Raw genomic sequence first — 15,069 nt, 5'->3', positions numbered from 1 at the left:
AACTTTTTGAAATTATATATTCAATTTTATTTTAAATTAACAGAAATCTCAATGAACCAAAATCACAATATTCATCTCTTAATTAATGCATTATAATTTAATTCTTCTAACGAATATTTCATTAAATTAATTTCTATTACTAAGAATCTAATGAGGAGCACCATTAGAAAACATGAGCACATTTAAAATCAATCATGTTTCCTCTAAGACTTAAGACATAAATAAACAATATTCGAAGAGCATCCATACTTATAATAATTTTCATAAGATATCATTCAAATATATATTTATAAATTTTAAGACTCCTATATGCAAAGGATCTTCATCGATTTCCAAACAATCTCTTTTACCACAGGAATATACCACTATAATAATACTTAGCTATTATGTACTCTCTATCTATCAAGCTTTATAATGTTTCACTACATCCGATCTCCGTTATCCAACATCTAACATTTAGAATAAATCCACCTTCTCTCGAATCGCATGTCATGCAACGTGTCATCCAGGATATTATAAAAAGAATCCAAATTGATATCCATTCTGTATTTGCATAGTTTTGAAACACAGCGATCGAAATTCAAGTTCCAGAAATCCAACATCCTTGGGTATTTTCTCCATCTGCCTTCCTTCATGTACACATCGCCATCTATATTAATTAAAAACTTAAAACAATACTTTTCAAATTGCTTAGTCACTGTAATAATTAATAGTTCTGTGCTTTCTTCAAATCCATCTGTAATAGTTCTCGTAAGCCATTACTGAGTTCCGACGGTTCATCTGTTGTAACAAACAGGACATCAGGAATCCTCCATTACCAAGTCAAAGCCTTATTAAACTTATACTCTTGCAAGGAGACAGGCCAAGGTAATTCAGCGTTCCTTTTCGGATGAAATATTCAGGCATGAGACCATCCATATCTCCAGATCTCGAAATATAATGACAGGAAGGCAAATTCATTCAGCTACCCTTGCTAACATTTCAAAGAAGTGATAACAGAGAAAATTTCATATCTCAAAATCAGGAACTGTAGAGCAAATGGGTAATTGTTAGACAGAGAAACATATTATCAGTATAATTCCTGTTTCAAATCATGCACAAAAAGCTTTAACCGCAGTACTAGAATTGCATTGACTCAATTTAGAATGCCTATACTTAGTCTGATGAATTCCTTGCAGGGACCGTTGACTCATTTAAGTTAATTTGAATCTATAGACATTCTTTTCCGTTTTCCTTTAGGTACTTACTATTACAGTACTTTATTTATAATTTGTATATTCAAACTTTTGTAAAGAGATTCCAAGCATAAATTTTCAACAGAACAGACGCCTAGCAGTATAAATAAAATCCATTTTCCCCCTACTCCTTTCTTCATACCAATGACAGGAATTATGTAGACATTGGCTGTTCCTGCTGCTGTATAAATCTTTGTAGTTCCATTGGATCATCAAATGTGATTGTTTTATTTTCAAATGTTATCTTCATAAGAGCCGGGTATAGTAACCCATATTTAGCCCCCATCACTCTCAACTGGGGTCTAAGATCCAAAAAACTTTTTCTTTTGCTTGCCATGTTTTTGGCAAAGACTGGAACTAGATGAATACGCGCATCTTGATATTTCAATTTTTTATTTTGCTTAGCTAACTGAAAGATCTCCATGACCTGCTGATGTCTCAGCATTTTAAAAATTAATGGCCGAGGACCCATTTTCTTATCAGATCTCCTTACAGGAATCCTGTGCGCCCTCTCAATTTCAAGAGGGAACTTTGATTTTATAGGTAGTATTTTGGGTAATAAATTCTCCAGGAAACAGACCACATTTTCTTTCTCCACCCCTTCCGGTAATCCTAATAGTCTTAAATTGTTCCTCCTCTCTCTGTTTAAACAATCTTCCAAATCACGGGTAAATATCTCAATTTTCTTGTGGTCAGTTTTATTATGAAGTAATTCTGTTTCCACTATATCCATTCTTTTTTCCATATTATTTGAATTGATTTCCAACAGATCCATTCTCTTGTTCAGAGTGAAAACTTCATCTGTCAAATCGTTAACTTTCTTGGCTGTGCCCAACGCAATCTCTTTAATTTCTCTCAGTTCTTTCATGACTTCGTTATTGCCATTTTTTGAAGACTCCGGTTCAGGTTTTGCTCTCTTCACACTTCCGGAAGTAGCAAACGATGATTCATTCTTGTTTTGCTTCCCCGAAGCCATTACACAACTTTATCTTCAGTTTAAACCACAAAGTTAATAAATTTTCATCCAACTTGTTTTACTTTCAAACACTGGCGATACGGAGCTCACTCATTAACTGACCTTCTTCATGCGCGACCAAGCCACGCCCCCCTTTTGTTGATTTTTTAAATTTTTTACCTTTATTCTGCACATGTTCCCATCACTATCACTAATCTAATCTAAATCTTGGGTTTATATACCGCATCATCTCCAACAGGTGGAGCTCGACACGGTTTACATGGTTAGGAAGCAACGGAACTCCAGTGGGTTTATAAAAGTAAGTAAGAGAGAGGTTAGGTGTGATAATAATAGGGAGGGGACGGGTTACGTTTTGGAGAAGAGCCAAGTCTTCAGAAGCTTACGGAATGGTAGAAGGGGGCTCAAGTTGCGGAGAGGCAATGGGCACTTGAAAATTTAGTGAATCTTTGCTACTCTCCGCCAACCTCATTTGCATGAGCGATTTTTGGAGAATGACTCACTTTTTTAAATCACTACTATAACGGCTGTGATAGCAGCCTATTTAAAGAATCTAGGTCTTAGTTGGAGGAGGGTTGAGAGCTCTTGGTGAAGGAGGGTCTTCTGATGGGAGTTGATACTCAACTTCCTTGAAGGATGATTTGGAGGATTTGCATGTAAATGCAGGGCACAGATCTGGCTCACCACTTGAAGGACCCAGCAATCTGATACTATTAGTGACCGTTGGTGAATAAAGGTGGTGAGCTGACCTCCAAAGGAAAGAGTCTGAGGTAAGGGTTATGGAACATTGACAATGCTCTCTAGCTGCTGTTTAGATTGAGGCTGCGACTGAGACTTTTGTATTTTTTGTTGTCTAGGGTACCTTTGAGTGGGAGTCCCAAAGGATGAGGAAGGCTGAGTATATCTACGTCTGAAGTAGTAAATGGGACATCTAGAAGTGTATTTTCTTGAGGGTTGAGTCTGAGTGGACTTGGAAGATGATAAAGTGGTCATACAATCCTCACGGTTTTTAAATTTATGCGATCACCAAATAAATCATCTCCAATGCAGGGAATATTGAAATGACAATCCTGTACATTAGCATCAAAGTTGGAGATTCTGAGCCATGTTTGTCTGCACATGGCAATGGACACTACTGAGGTACAAGAAATAATATCAAATGCGATAAAAGTAGAATGCACCATGGAGACATGTTGACAGGAATTAAGATGTTCTGAAGGAATATATTGTTCATAGAGATGGCTTTTGAATAAGAGACTTCATATAAAAGTTGTAATTTAAAATCCTACTAGTTAGCATGGAGCTTTGGAACACTCTGCAACCAAACTTGTTGAGTTTCTTACCTTCTTTTTCAGGTGGATTGCTTGCGTAAATCCTGGAGCTGTGCACCTTTTTTAATGCTGACTCTACCACCAAGGACAGATGTTGCAATTGGGGTCTGTCAAACTGAGCAAGATTGGATCCTATATAGAGTATCAAGCTTGTATAAAGCTACTCGGAGAGTGAGAGGTGCTTCCCAGTTTTTGAATAATGCCTCTTTCAGTAAATTATGCAAAGATACTTTTATGCAATCTCTTGGCCACTCTTCATAATGTAATGTGTCCATTAATTCTACTCTAAGCTCTGTCTCAGATTCCATAGTTATAGGAAGAGCCTGGCCCATTTGTCTGTAAAAGACATTCTTTCTGGTGGGGGTCTTCTGCAAGGAGGTGGTAGAAAAGGATTTGATGGTATGCAATAAGATTCCTCTGTAGAGAGGTCTGAGTAGTCAGGATCTGATCGTTGGGGAAAGTCTGAATCGTAGGTCTCAACTATCAGGTCTTATAGGTTGGGAATGTTGAGGGTCAGGATGCATTGAGAGCGTTGAGGGGATAGTCAAGGAGAGCATTAAGGTAATCGTGGAGAAGAGCATTGAGGTGATCGTTGAGTAGACCATCAATGAGAATGCATTGAGAGCGCAATGAAGAAGTGTGTTCCCTCATATGGGACTCTCAACACTTGGGAGTCCGAGATTGGTCCTTCGATGTAGATTGTTGCTCAGACTGGGCTGAGGCTGGGTGCACCAAAGTAGGTACTTGCACTGAGTGTGACTATAGCATCCCAGCTAGCTCTTTCTGCATAGCTCCCTGAGCTAATCCTGCAGAGATGGTGCCAGTACCAATGATGTCAAGGGTACAGGAGGCGTGTTGGGTGTCAAGGCCTTGGTAACCACAGAGGTGACGCCAGTTTCTGGGATAGTGATCCAGATGCAGGATGTCAACGCTTTGAATGCGTCGATGGAGAAGAAGCCTGAGACAATGCTGAAGCCTGCCTGGAAAGGGAGGAGAGATGTTAGTGCTTCTTAGCCTTTCTACAAGGTTACCGAGGGAGATAGCACCAACGATGCAGAGGTGTAATGGGTCACTGATGCCACTGGTGTCGATGCTGGAGTTGCTGGATGTTGAGCATTGGCATCGTAATCTCCAGCTATTGTTGATGTATGCGAAGTTGACCAGAAGTTTTTTGTATTGCAACTTCTTGTTAAGCAACCTCTTATTCAATTTCAATTGTATTCAATTTCAAATGTCATTTATTGATACACTTGTTGTAAGTTGCAAAAATGAATAAAGATTTACAAAAAAAAAAAAAAAAAAGCAACCTCTTCTGCACTAGACACACACTATGTGGGTCTGTACCTGAAATGGTCCTGTGGTACTGAATGCACTGCTAGAAGCCACTAGGAGCCTTGGAGGAAAAACCAACAATACAAAGTCAAAGGACTCTATGGTCCGGAGAGGTCAAGTAGCTGGGAATCCTCCCCCAAAAAACCAAAAACAGGCTGAAAAAAGCCCAAAAACCCGAAAATGAAAAGGACAAAAATGAAAATCTTTTACACAAAAGGAGAAAAGAAGAAAATATGATTAAGCCAAAAGTACTGGAATGGGAAGTCACAAAATTATCAAATATTTGACGCGCTTAGAGAAACTCGAAACAGCTTCTCTGCTCCGCGGAAAACAGAGAACTGATGGCCCCACAAGCCGACATCAGGCGAGAAGACACCAGTACACGTGCGGTATAGGCAGTCTTAAAGTTTTAAAATGATAGTACACTTTTTGACTGTCTATGCTGGGTTCTGTGGATGATGTCACCCACATGTGAGCATACTGCTTGCTTGTCCTTGGATAAAAATTTCTTTACAAAGCAAGACTTTTAATGTAAAATATATTTTGCCTTTGTAAAATTCTGAATTCTATACATAAAAAATTAAAAAGAAAATACTGTAAATATAGAATCGTATTTTTACCTTAAACACTCTGGATCCAGTTGTGGTTTTTGAATAAGTGCATCTTTTTCTGCTTCCAAAGCTTTTGTGGTATTTATAGCTTTGTTTACATTTTCTTCAATATCTGAATATAGAACAGTCATATTACTTACAAGAAGGTAAAACTAGAAAATATAAAAGTACAATTTTTATATTTTCACATAACACAGTCTTTGAATAAGACCAGGCAATTTGAGGACAATTTACTATAAAGAGGCACCTATTTTCATGTTTGAGAGGACTATCACATAGGTGCCCAGATTTATCTTTAATTTTACCCACTAACTGTGTCATTTGAACTCTATGGGTCCCTTTTACAAAGCTGTGGTAAATGCACCGAAACCCATAGAACTGAATGGACTTCAGTACATTTTTAGCAGCAGCATCACTACCGCAGCTTTCTAAAAGAAACGCTATGTAATTTACTTGCTAACAACCTGTGGACCTATATAGTATATTCATAATTCCAGTGTTTAACTTTTACCACACAAAAGGCTAATTTATCCTGGTGCAGCACCTCGAGTGACAAATGCACTCCACACCTGGTATGCCCCATTCTTTTATGCTTTGCCTCCAAGGCCTCAGTCTGTTTCCAATAATAAAGCTTTAATTCTGCCTTTTTATGTGTTGCTATCATAATAAAACATCTATTTGTCACTGCTTTCGGCACATCCCAAATATTATAGAATGAAGGTCCAGAATGCAAATTGTGATCCAAATACCATATACACTCGAATATAAGTCGATCCGTGTATAAGACAAGGTACCCTTTTTCCCCCCAAAAAGGAAGACAAAAGGTTGACTTGATTATAAGCTGGGGGGGTAATATTCATGTGCCCTGCCCCCTCACTCCCTCCCCCTCTGCACCCAGCCCCTTCACCCTATCCCCCCCTCTCTCCTGATATCCTGCAGGCCTCCACCAGGCCTGCCATATGACCTGTTGGGTTGGGACAGGAGGAATCCCTCCCATCTCCTGTCCCAACTCTGACAATTTTATTTACCTCCCTCCCACCTCCCCCACATACCTTTTTGATCCAGTGGTGTAACAGGCAGGAGTGAGCTTTCTGCGCTCCTGCCATGTGCTGAGCCCCTCCCTGAATGGCCGCCATGAGTTCTCATGGCCCAGCGGTGTACTGGGCATAAGCAAGTTTTCCACGCTCCTGTCTGGTACTGAGCCACTTCCTGAATGGCCGCCACAAGTTCTCACAAGTCCTGCGAGAACTCGTGGCAGCCATTCAGGGAAGGGCTCAGTGCGGGGGAAGGAGTGTGGAAAGCTCAATCCTGCCCGGTACACCGCTGGACCTCCGGCAGGAGGGCTTGAGCTCCCTCCTGCTGGTAATCATTGGGGGGAGAAGGTTGGTATTCCAGCAGGATGGCTTGGGATCCCTCCTGCCACGATCGGATTTGTTTCGGGGGGAGGGGGTGTCAGCAGGAGAGGTGGTCTGGGCGATTAAAATGCTGTATGCTGAACATAGAGGTGGGCCATTCTCAAAAAAAGCACAGTTACTTACCGTAACAGGTGTTATCCAGGGACAGCAGGCAGATATTCTTGACTGATGGGTGATGGCACTGATGGAGCCCCGGTACGGACAATTTTAGAGTGATTGCACTCTAAGAACTTAGAAAGTTCTAGCAGGCCGCACCGCGCACGTGCAAGTGCCTTCCCGCCCGACGGAGGCACGCGGTCCCCAGTTAGGATAAGCCAGCTAAGAAGCCAACCCGGGGAGGCGGATAGGACGCAAGAATATCTGCCTGCTGTCCCTAGATAACACCTGTTACGGTAAGTAACTGTGCTTTATCCCAGGACAAGCAGGCAGCGTATTCTTGACTGATGGGTGACCTCCAAGCTAACAAAAAGAGGATGGAGGGAAGGTTGGCCATTGGGAAGGTTGGCCATTAGGAAAATAAATTTTGTAAAACAGATTGGCAGAAGTGTCCATCCCGTCTGGAGAATGCATCCAGACAATAATGAGATGTAAAAGTATGAACTGAGGACCAAGTAGCAGCCTTGCAGATTTCCTCAATAGGAGTGGAACGGAGGAAAGCTACAGATGCTGCCATAGCTCAAATTCTATGGGCCGTGACAGAACCTTCCAGTGTCAGTCCGGACTGAGCATAACAGAATGAAATGCATGCTGCAAGCCAATTCGACAGCGTACGTTTAGAAACAGGACGTCCCAATTTATTCGGATCAAAGGACAGAAAAAGTTGTGGAAATGATCTGTGGGGCTTAGTACGGTCTAAATAGTAAGCTAAAGCCCGCTTACAGTCCAAAGTATGCAGAGCCTGTTCTCCAGAATGAGAGTGAGGTTTCGGAAAGAAGACAGGCAGAACAATTGAGATGGTTGAGATGGAATTCAGAGACAACCTTAGGGAGAAACTTTGGATGTGTGCGCAGAACCACCTTGTCATGATGAAAGACAGTAAAAGGTGGATCTGCAACTAGTGCATGTAGCTCACTGACCCTTCTGGCAGAGGTAAGAGCAATAAGGAAGACCACTTTCCAAGTGAGGAACTTGAAAGAAGCAGTAGCCAAAGGTTCAAACGGAGGCTTCATTAAGGCGGAGAGAACCACATTGAGATCCCAGACTACAGGAGGAGCCTTGAGAGGTGGTTTCACATTGAAAACACCCCGCATGAATCTGGAAACCAAAGGATGAGCTGAGAGAAGTTTCCCATGAACTGGCTCGTGAAAAGCAGCAATAGCACTGAGGTGGACTCTGATGGAAGTAGACTTGAGACCAGAGTCAGACAAAGAAAGAAGATAGTCTAACAAGGTCTCCACTGCAAGGGAAGTGGGATCATGATGATGAAGAAGACACCAGGAAGAAAATCGTGTCCACTTCTGATGGTAACATTGCAGAGTGGCCGGTTTCCTGGAAGCATCCAGAATAGAACGAACAGGCTGAGACAGAAGAGGATCAGTTGAATTCAGCCTGAGAGATACCAAGCTGTCAGGTGCAGAGACTGGAGGTTGGGATGCAGAAGGGTCTCCTGATGCTGTGTAAGCAGAGAAGGAAACAGAGGAAGAAGAATAGGCTCCCTGGAACTGAGTTGAAGTAGAAGGGAGAACCAATGCTGTCTGGGCCACCGTGGAGCAATTAGAATCATTGTGGCTTGTTCCCTCTTGAGCTTGAACAAGGTTCGTAACATGAGAGGCAGAGGAGGGAAAGCATACAGGAACAGATTGGACCAATCGAGGAGAAATGCATCCGCTGCCAGACGATAAGGAGAGTAGAGTCTGGAGCAGAAGAGGGGCAGCTGATGATTGTGAGGAGCTGCAAAGAGGTCTATTTGAGGAGTGCCCCATTGAGTGAAAATGGACTGTAGAGTCAAAGGATCGAGAGTCCACTCGTGAGGTTGGAGAATTCTGCTGAGATTGTCCGCTAAGGAATTCTGCTCTCCCTGAATGTAGATAGCTTTCAGGAATAATTGGTGATCTGTGGCCCAAGACCAAATCCTCTGGGCTTCTTGACACAAAAGGCAAGAGCCTGTCCCACCCTGTTTGTTGATGTAGTACATTGCAACTTGATTGTCTGTGCACAGTAGTAGAACTTGAGGAAAGAGAAGATGTTGGAAAGCCTTGAGGGCATAAAACATCGCTCTGAGCTCCAGAAAATTGATGTGATGCTTCTTTTCCTGGGCTGTCCAAAGGCCTTGAGTTTGGAACTCGTTCAAATGAGCTCCCCATGCATAAAGGGAGGCGTCGGTGATTATGACTAGTTGATGAGGAGGTAGATGGAACAGAAGACCTCTGGAGAGATAATCTGTGCTATGATGCAGAATTTTGTATTTCTTGTCAATGTTTAGTTTCTTTTTATTATGCATGTTTATCGTAACCTGCTGAGAACTTTGGATGAAGCGGGAAATAAACATAATGAGTGAATAAATAAATAAATCAAACAAACTCTGCAGACAAATTGAGGATTGAAACTGCGCACTGGTGACAGAAGCAGCGGACATAGATGGTGTTCCCGATATCAAACCAAAAAGTTTATCAAATTGGAGTTGGTGAGCTTTAAGGGACTGTTCTTGTATAGTAGTGTGTGCAAGAATTTGGTCAGTGTTGGGGACCAAGGCACTGAATACACAAATTGTTCGGATTAGTGATAGAAATGTCCGGTTACATCGGGTGCACTACTTAAATCCACTTATGGCCTGGACATGGAGGGCAACACCGCTGCAGCTAGATTGAAAGAAGGTCGAGTGAAAATCAATCCGAAAAAGGCTTGGTGCTCCCAGCCTGAAAACCAGCAGTAAGGGGCCGAATTGAAAAATGCAATGAAATTTTTTTTTAGAAAGAAAGAAAATATGAAGAAAACAAAATTACTGAAGAAAAAACAGAATGGGAAGGCAAAAAATTTGGGGGGAAAAATCCAACGCACTTGGAGAGATTCCAAGAAACACAGCTTCCTAGCACTGCGGAAAACTAAGAACTGATGGTCCCAAAAACTGAAGTCAGGCAGGAAGGCACCGGCACATAAACGGTATGGGCAGTCTCAAGACTTTGAATATTTTTAAAGTGACAGTACACTTTAATATTTTCCGTACCGGGTTCTGTGGATGATGTCACCCATATGTGATAATATGCTGCCTGCTTGTCCTAGGAATATTATTCCATCATCCATCCAAGGGTAATCAAATAGCCAATCTGTTGATCAAATCAGGAAAGATTCCGGAAGACTGGAAAGTGGCAAATGTTACGCTGATCTTCAAGAAAGGTTCGACGGGAGATCCGGGAAACTACAGACCAGTGAGTCTGACTTCAGTACCAGGAAAGATGGTAGAGGCACTGATAAAGGACCGCATCTTCGATTACCTTGACGGACACAAACTGATGAGGACCAGCCAGCAAGGCTTCAGCAAAGGAAGATGTTGCTTGACAAACTTACTGTACTTCTTCAAAGGAGTAAATGGGCAGATAGACAAGGGTGACCCAGTCGATATCGTATATCTAGATTTTCAGGCGGCCTTCGACAAGGTTCAGCATGAACGTCTACTTCAAAAAATTGCGAGCCATGGAATCAAGAGCAATATACTCACGTGAATTAAAAACTGGTTGGTGGATAGGAAACATAGAATGGGGGTGAATGGACAATACTCGGACTGGAAAAGCATCACAAGTGGAGTGCCGCACGGTTCGGTACTCGGGCCTGTGCTCTTAAACATATTTATAAACGACCTAGAAATTGGCACGACGAGGTGATTAAATTTGCAGACGATACAAAGTTATTCAGAGTAGTGAGGACACAGAAGGATTGCGAAGAACTACAAAGAGACATAAATACGCTTGAAGAATGAGCCGCAAAATGGCAAATGAGGTTCAACGTGGCTAAGTGCAAGGTGATGCATGTCGGAAACAATAATCATATGCACGAATACAGGATGTCCGGTGCTATACTTGGAGAGAGCCCCCAGGAAAGAGACTTAGGAGTACATGTACACAAGTGAATGAAACCGTCCGTGCAATGCGTGGCGGCAGCGGAAAGGGCAAACAGAATGCTAGGAATGATTAAGAAGGGGATCACAAACAGGAGAAGGTTATCATGCCATGGTACGCCCCACCTGGAATACTGCATCCAATACTGGTCGCCGTACATAAAAAAAGACATAGTACTACTCAAAAGGGTTCAGAAAAGAGCGACAAAAATGGTTAAGGGACTGGGGGAGTTGCTGTACAATGAGGGGCTAGAGAAACTGGGCCATGATCGAAACATTCAAAATATTGAAGGGAATTGACTTAGTAGAGAAAGAGAGATTGTTCACCCTCTCCAAGGTGAAGAGAACAAGAGGGAACTCGCTAAAGTTAGAAGGGAAAAGATTCCATACAAATGTAAGGAAGTTTTTCTTCACCCAGAGAGTGGTAGAAATCTGGAACACTCTTCCGGAGGCTGTTATAGGGGAAAGCACCCTTCAGGGATTCAAGAAAAGGTTTGATAAGTTCCTACTGAACAGAACAGACGCAGGTAAGGCTAGACTCAAATAGGGCACTAGTCTTTGACCTAAGGGCCGCCGCGTTAGTGGACTGCTGGGCATGATGGATCATTGGTCTGACCCAGCAGTGGCAAATCTTATGTTCTTATGTTTTGTAACCAGGCATGACAACATACCTGACATTCCTCACAGAAATAACACACAGTAAAACCTTATGCTGGCTTTTACAAAGCCGCGGTAGAGGTTTCTACCATGGGCTGGCGAGGTAAATGCTCCGATGCTCATAGAATTCCTATGAGCAACACAGCATTTACTTAGTCAGCCTACAATAGAAACCTCTACCCAGTGGCGTACCAAGGGGGGGATGGGAGGGGCGGTCCGCCCCGGGTGCCAGCCCTGAGGGGCCTTGCTGTTCAGTCCCCCCCCCCCCCGAAGGACCGCTCGCCCCACTGACCTTCCTGCACCACCTGTGAAGCAGCCCGCAGCGTCAGCGATCCCTGAACTGCTTGGGCGCTGCTTCCTGCGCCGCGGTCCCGCTAGGGCTGCTTCATAGGTGGTGCAGGAAGGTCAGTGGGGCGAACGGTCCTTCGGGGGTGGTGTGGGGGACTGAACGGCAAGGCCGGGAGCATAGGTAGTGCTGCTTCATAGGTGGTGTGGGGAGGCCAGGGGGGCGAGCGGTCCTTCTGGGTGGGGCGGGCGGGCAGGCAGGCAGGCTTTCAAGGGGGAGGGGGGTGACAGGCAGGCAGGCAGGCCTTCAAGGGGGGACAGGCCTTCAAGGGGTGGACAGGCAGGCCTTCAAGGGGGGAGGAAGGCCTTCAAGGGGGGGGACAGGCCTTCGGGGGTGTGTGCAGACCTTCAAGGGGGAGGGACAGGCCTTCAAGGGGGGGCAGGCAGGCCTTCAAGGGGGGGACAGGTCTACAAGGGGGTGGGACAGGCCTACAAGGGAGTGGGACAGGCCTTCAAGGGGGGGACAGGCCTTCGGGGGGGTGCAGACCTTCAAGGGGGTGCAGGCCTTCAAGGGGGGGGGACAGGCCTTCGGGGGGGTGCAGGCCTGTGGGGGGTGCAGACCTTCAAGGGGGGGGGAACAGGCCTTCAAGGGGGGGACAGGCAGGCAGGCCTACAAGGGGGGACAGGCCTACAAGGGGGAGACAGGCAGGCAGGACTTCAAGGGGGGGACAGGCCTACAAGGGGGTGGTACAGGCCTACAAGGGGGTGGGACAGGCTTTCAAGGGGGGTGCAGGCCTTTAAGGGGGAACAGGCCTTTGGGGGGGACCCTGGTTTAGAAGTACACGGAGGGAAGGGGGTGTTCAAAGAGACGTGCATATGCCAAACTTTGGGGGGGAGGAAGAAATAATGGGTCTGAAAATAGAGGAGAGGGAGAGAAATGATGGACCATGGGATTTAAGGAGGGAAGGAACAGAAAGGGAGGGATGGTGTGGAGGAGGGATAGAGATACTGGATAGGAGGGTAATTGAGAAAAGAAAGGGAGAGATGGTGGACTCTGGGGTGGTGGGGAAGGAGGGAGAGATGCCGGATGAAAGGGTAGTTAAGAAAAGGTGGATCTGTGGAGGGAGATGAAAAAAAGGAAAGATATCAGACTTCCTGGGGAGGGAAGGGAAATGGAAAGGGAGGACAGAGTTGGCAGATGGATGGTTAGCAAGAAGAAAGAAGGAGACCCTGGCAAGCAAGTTATCAGAAGAAAACCAGAGCCTTGGACCAACAAGATTTGAAATATAACCAGACAACAAAAGGTAGAAAAATTAATTTTATTTTCTGTTTTGTGATTATAATATGTCAGATTTGAAATGTGTATCCTGCCAGAGCTGGTGTTGGACTGCAAACATGAGCTAGGATTTAACAGAGAGAGGAAAAGTCCTTTTTGTTTCTTTGTTTTATTTACACCACAGCGCCAGTGTGGTTAGGAGAAGCCAAAGGGGGTGAAAAAGCTATAACTCCACCAGGAGTTTTGAAAAAAATCACCCAACTGGGCAGGAAAATCGAATTGAAAAACCAATTCAATAGGCTGAATCGAATCAAAATTTTTTTTCCTGAATCTGGCAGCATTAGTTTGTGCTACTGTCTTAGACTTTAGGACCTGGGATTGGGTAGAGATTGCATCCTCAGTACTTTATAATGCAAGTGAAACGAGGATTTGAATATTGTATAGGCCGGGGACATGAGACAGCAGGAAATGGGAACTTTTCTTCCTTCTATTTTTGTGAATGGAAAGGCTGAGGATGTCAGAGAGTTCAGTTAAAATATGTGCTTTATAAGAAAATATAACGTGTTTTATAAAGTTTATAGCATAGCTGGCCTACCCAGTGAGGTGTTCCTAGTGGTGGTGGTGGCAGCGTGTCAATGTGTTGAGAGGAAGAGGTGGTCTGGGAAATTCTGCTTAGCAAACTCCGGGCCCATTTCCACCCCCCAGTTAGTCCACTCCACTCAACTGGTTCACACACTGAGTGGGTCTTTGGGTGTTGTTTTGGGATCTCTTCCAGTGGCTTATCTCCTTCTGGTCCAAGGAAGGAAACTTTGTTATCCTTAGCATTGACCTACAGAATATGTTTGTAACAGTGCTGCTTGTGTGGCATTAGGCTATGCAGTGATCGAAAGAAAAAAACAGACCTTTGCACATTTTTGCACTATATGGTGGGTGTATGAGGAGATTCACATTTCCTGCACAGCTAAGTCCATGTGAAGTTACCTTGTGCTGTATTTGACATCTAGCAAGGTCTCTGTTTGAAAGGAAAGATCTAAACTTAAAAATGAAGTGGCCAGAAGTTATGGTAAAAGCAGATAGTGTAGCTGGTTTTAAGAAAGATTTGGACAAATTCCTGGAGGAAAAGTCCATAATCTGTTATTAAGACATGGGGAAAGTGTCTGCTTGCCCTGGATCGGTAGCATGGAATGTTGCTACTCTTTGGGTTTTGACCAGGTATTAGTGTCCTGGATTGGCTACCATGAGAATGGGCTACTGGGCATGATGGACCATTGGTCTGACCCAGTTAGGCTATTCTTATGTTATGTTCTCATCTGTAGGGGCCTTTGTTTTCACTTCTTATTTTAATGTATTTTTTTTCTGGGAACTTATCAGTGTTTTTTATAATGGGAACAAAAATGGAAGAGAATTAATATGTGTGGGATGAGGGGGTAACTAATTTCTTCAGCTAAATAATTCAATCCACTTCAAACAGACATAGGAGAACTCACGCACCATTCACACACCCTCCAACCAAAAACGTCAAAAGAAAAAAACTGTTCGACAACCTCCTAGCCATTCGAGCTGCAACACTCGACCCCCAACTCTACAACCAATTGACATCGACCACAGACTGCAAAACCTTCAAAAAGAAATAAAAACCCTTCTATTCAAAAAACACATAAAACCGAACTAACACAATCAGAACTGTCCCAAGCATCACCTGCAACTACTCCATATGTACTTCTGATGTCATGACAATTCAGACATAATTTATGTTATGTTATGTTATGTTTGGAATATAAGAAAATTTTCACTGCCTGTTTCTATTCTGACCATTTATTCCATTTCATGGTCATTACAAAAAATATTTTTTTACATGGGGGGGGGGGGGTGTCAAAAAATGATGGGCCCCGGGTGCCACATA

General features: G+C 43.6%; 1 protein-coding gene across 2 annotated transcripts in view; it reads right to left on the bottom strand.

Moving 5' to 3' along the window:
- CCDC172 (coiled-coil domain containing 172) overlaps positions 1–15,069 on the bottom strand; it is a 73,145-nt gene that overhangs the window by 18,012 nt on the left and 40,064 nt on the right. For both annotated transcript variants that reach the window (XM_033940120.1, XM_033940121.1), the window contains one exon: positions 5,492–5,594. In XM_033940120.1, coding sequence (XP_033796011.1) covers positions 5,492–5,594 — 103 coding nt within the window. The remainder of the gene's footprint in view (positions 1–5,491; positions 5,595–15,069) is intronic.

The sequence above is a fragment of the Geotrypetes seraphini genome, chromosome 4, assembly GCF_902459505.1.
Source record: "Geotrypetes seraphini chromosome 4, aGeoSer1.1, whole genome shotgun sequence".
NCBI classification, from domain to species: domain Eukaryota; kingdom Metazoa; phylum Chordata; class Amphibia; order Gymnophiona; family Dermophiidae; genus Geotrypetes; species Geotrypetes seraphini.
Note: the sequence above shows the minus strand (reverse complement) of the source record. Positions and strands in the feature narration are given on the sequence as shown.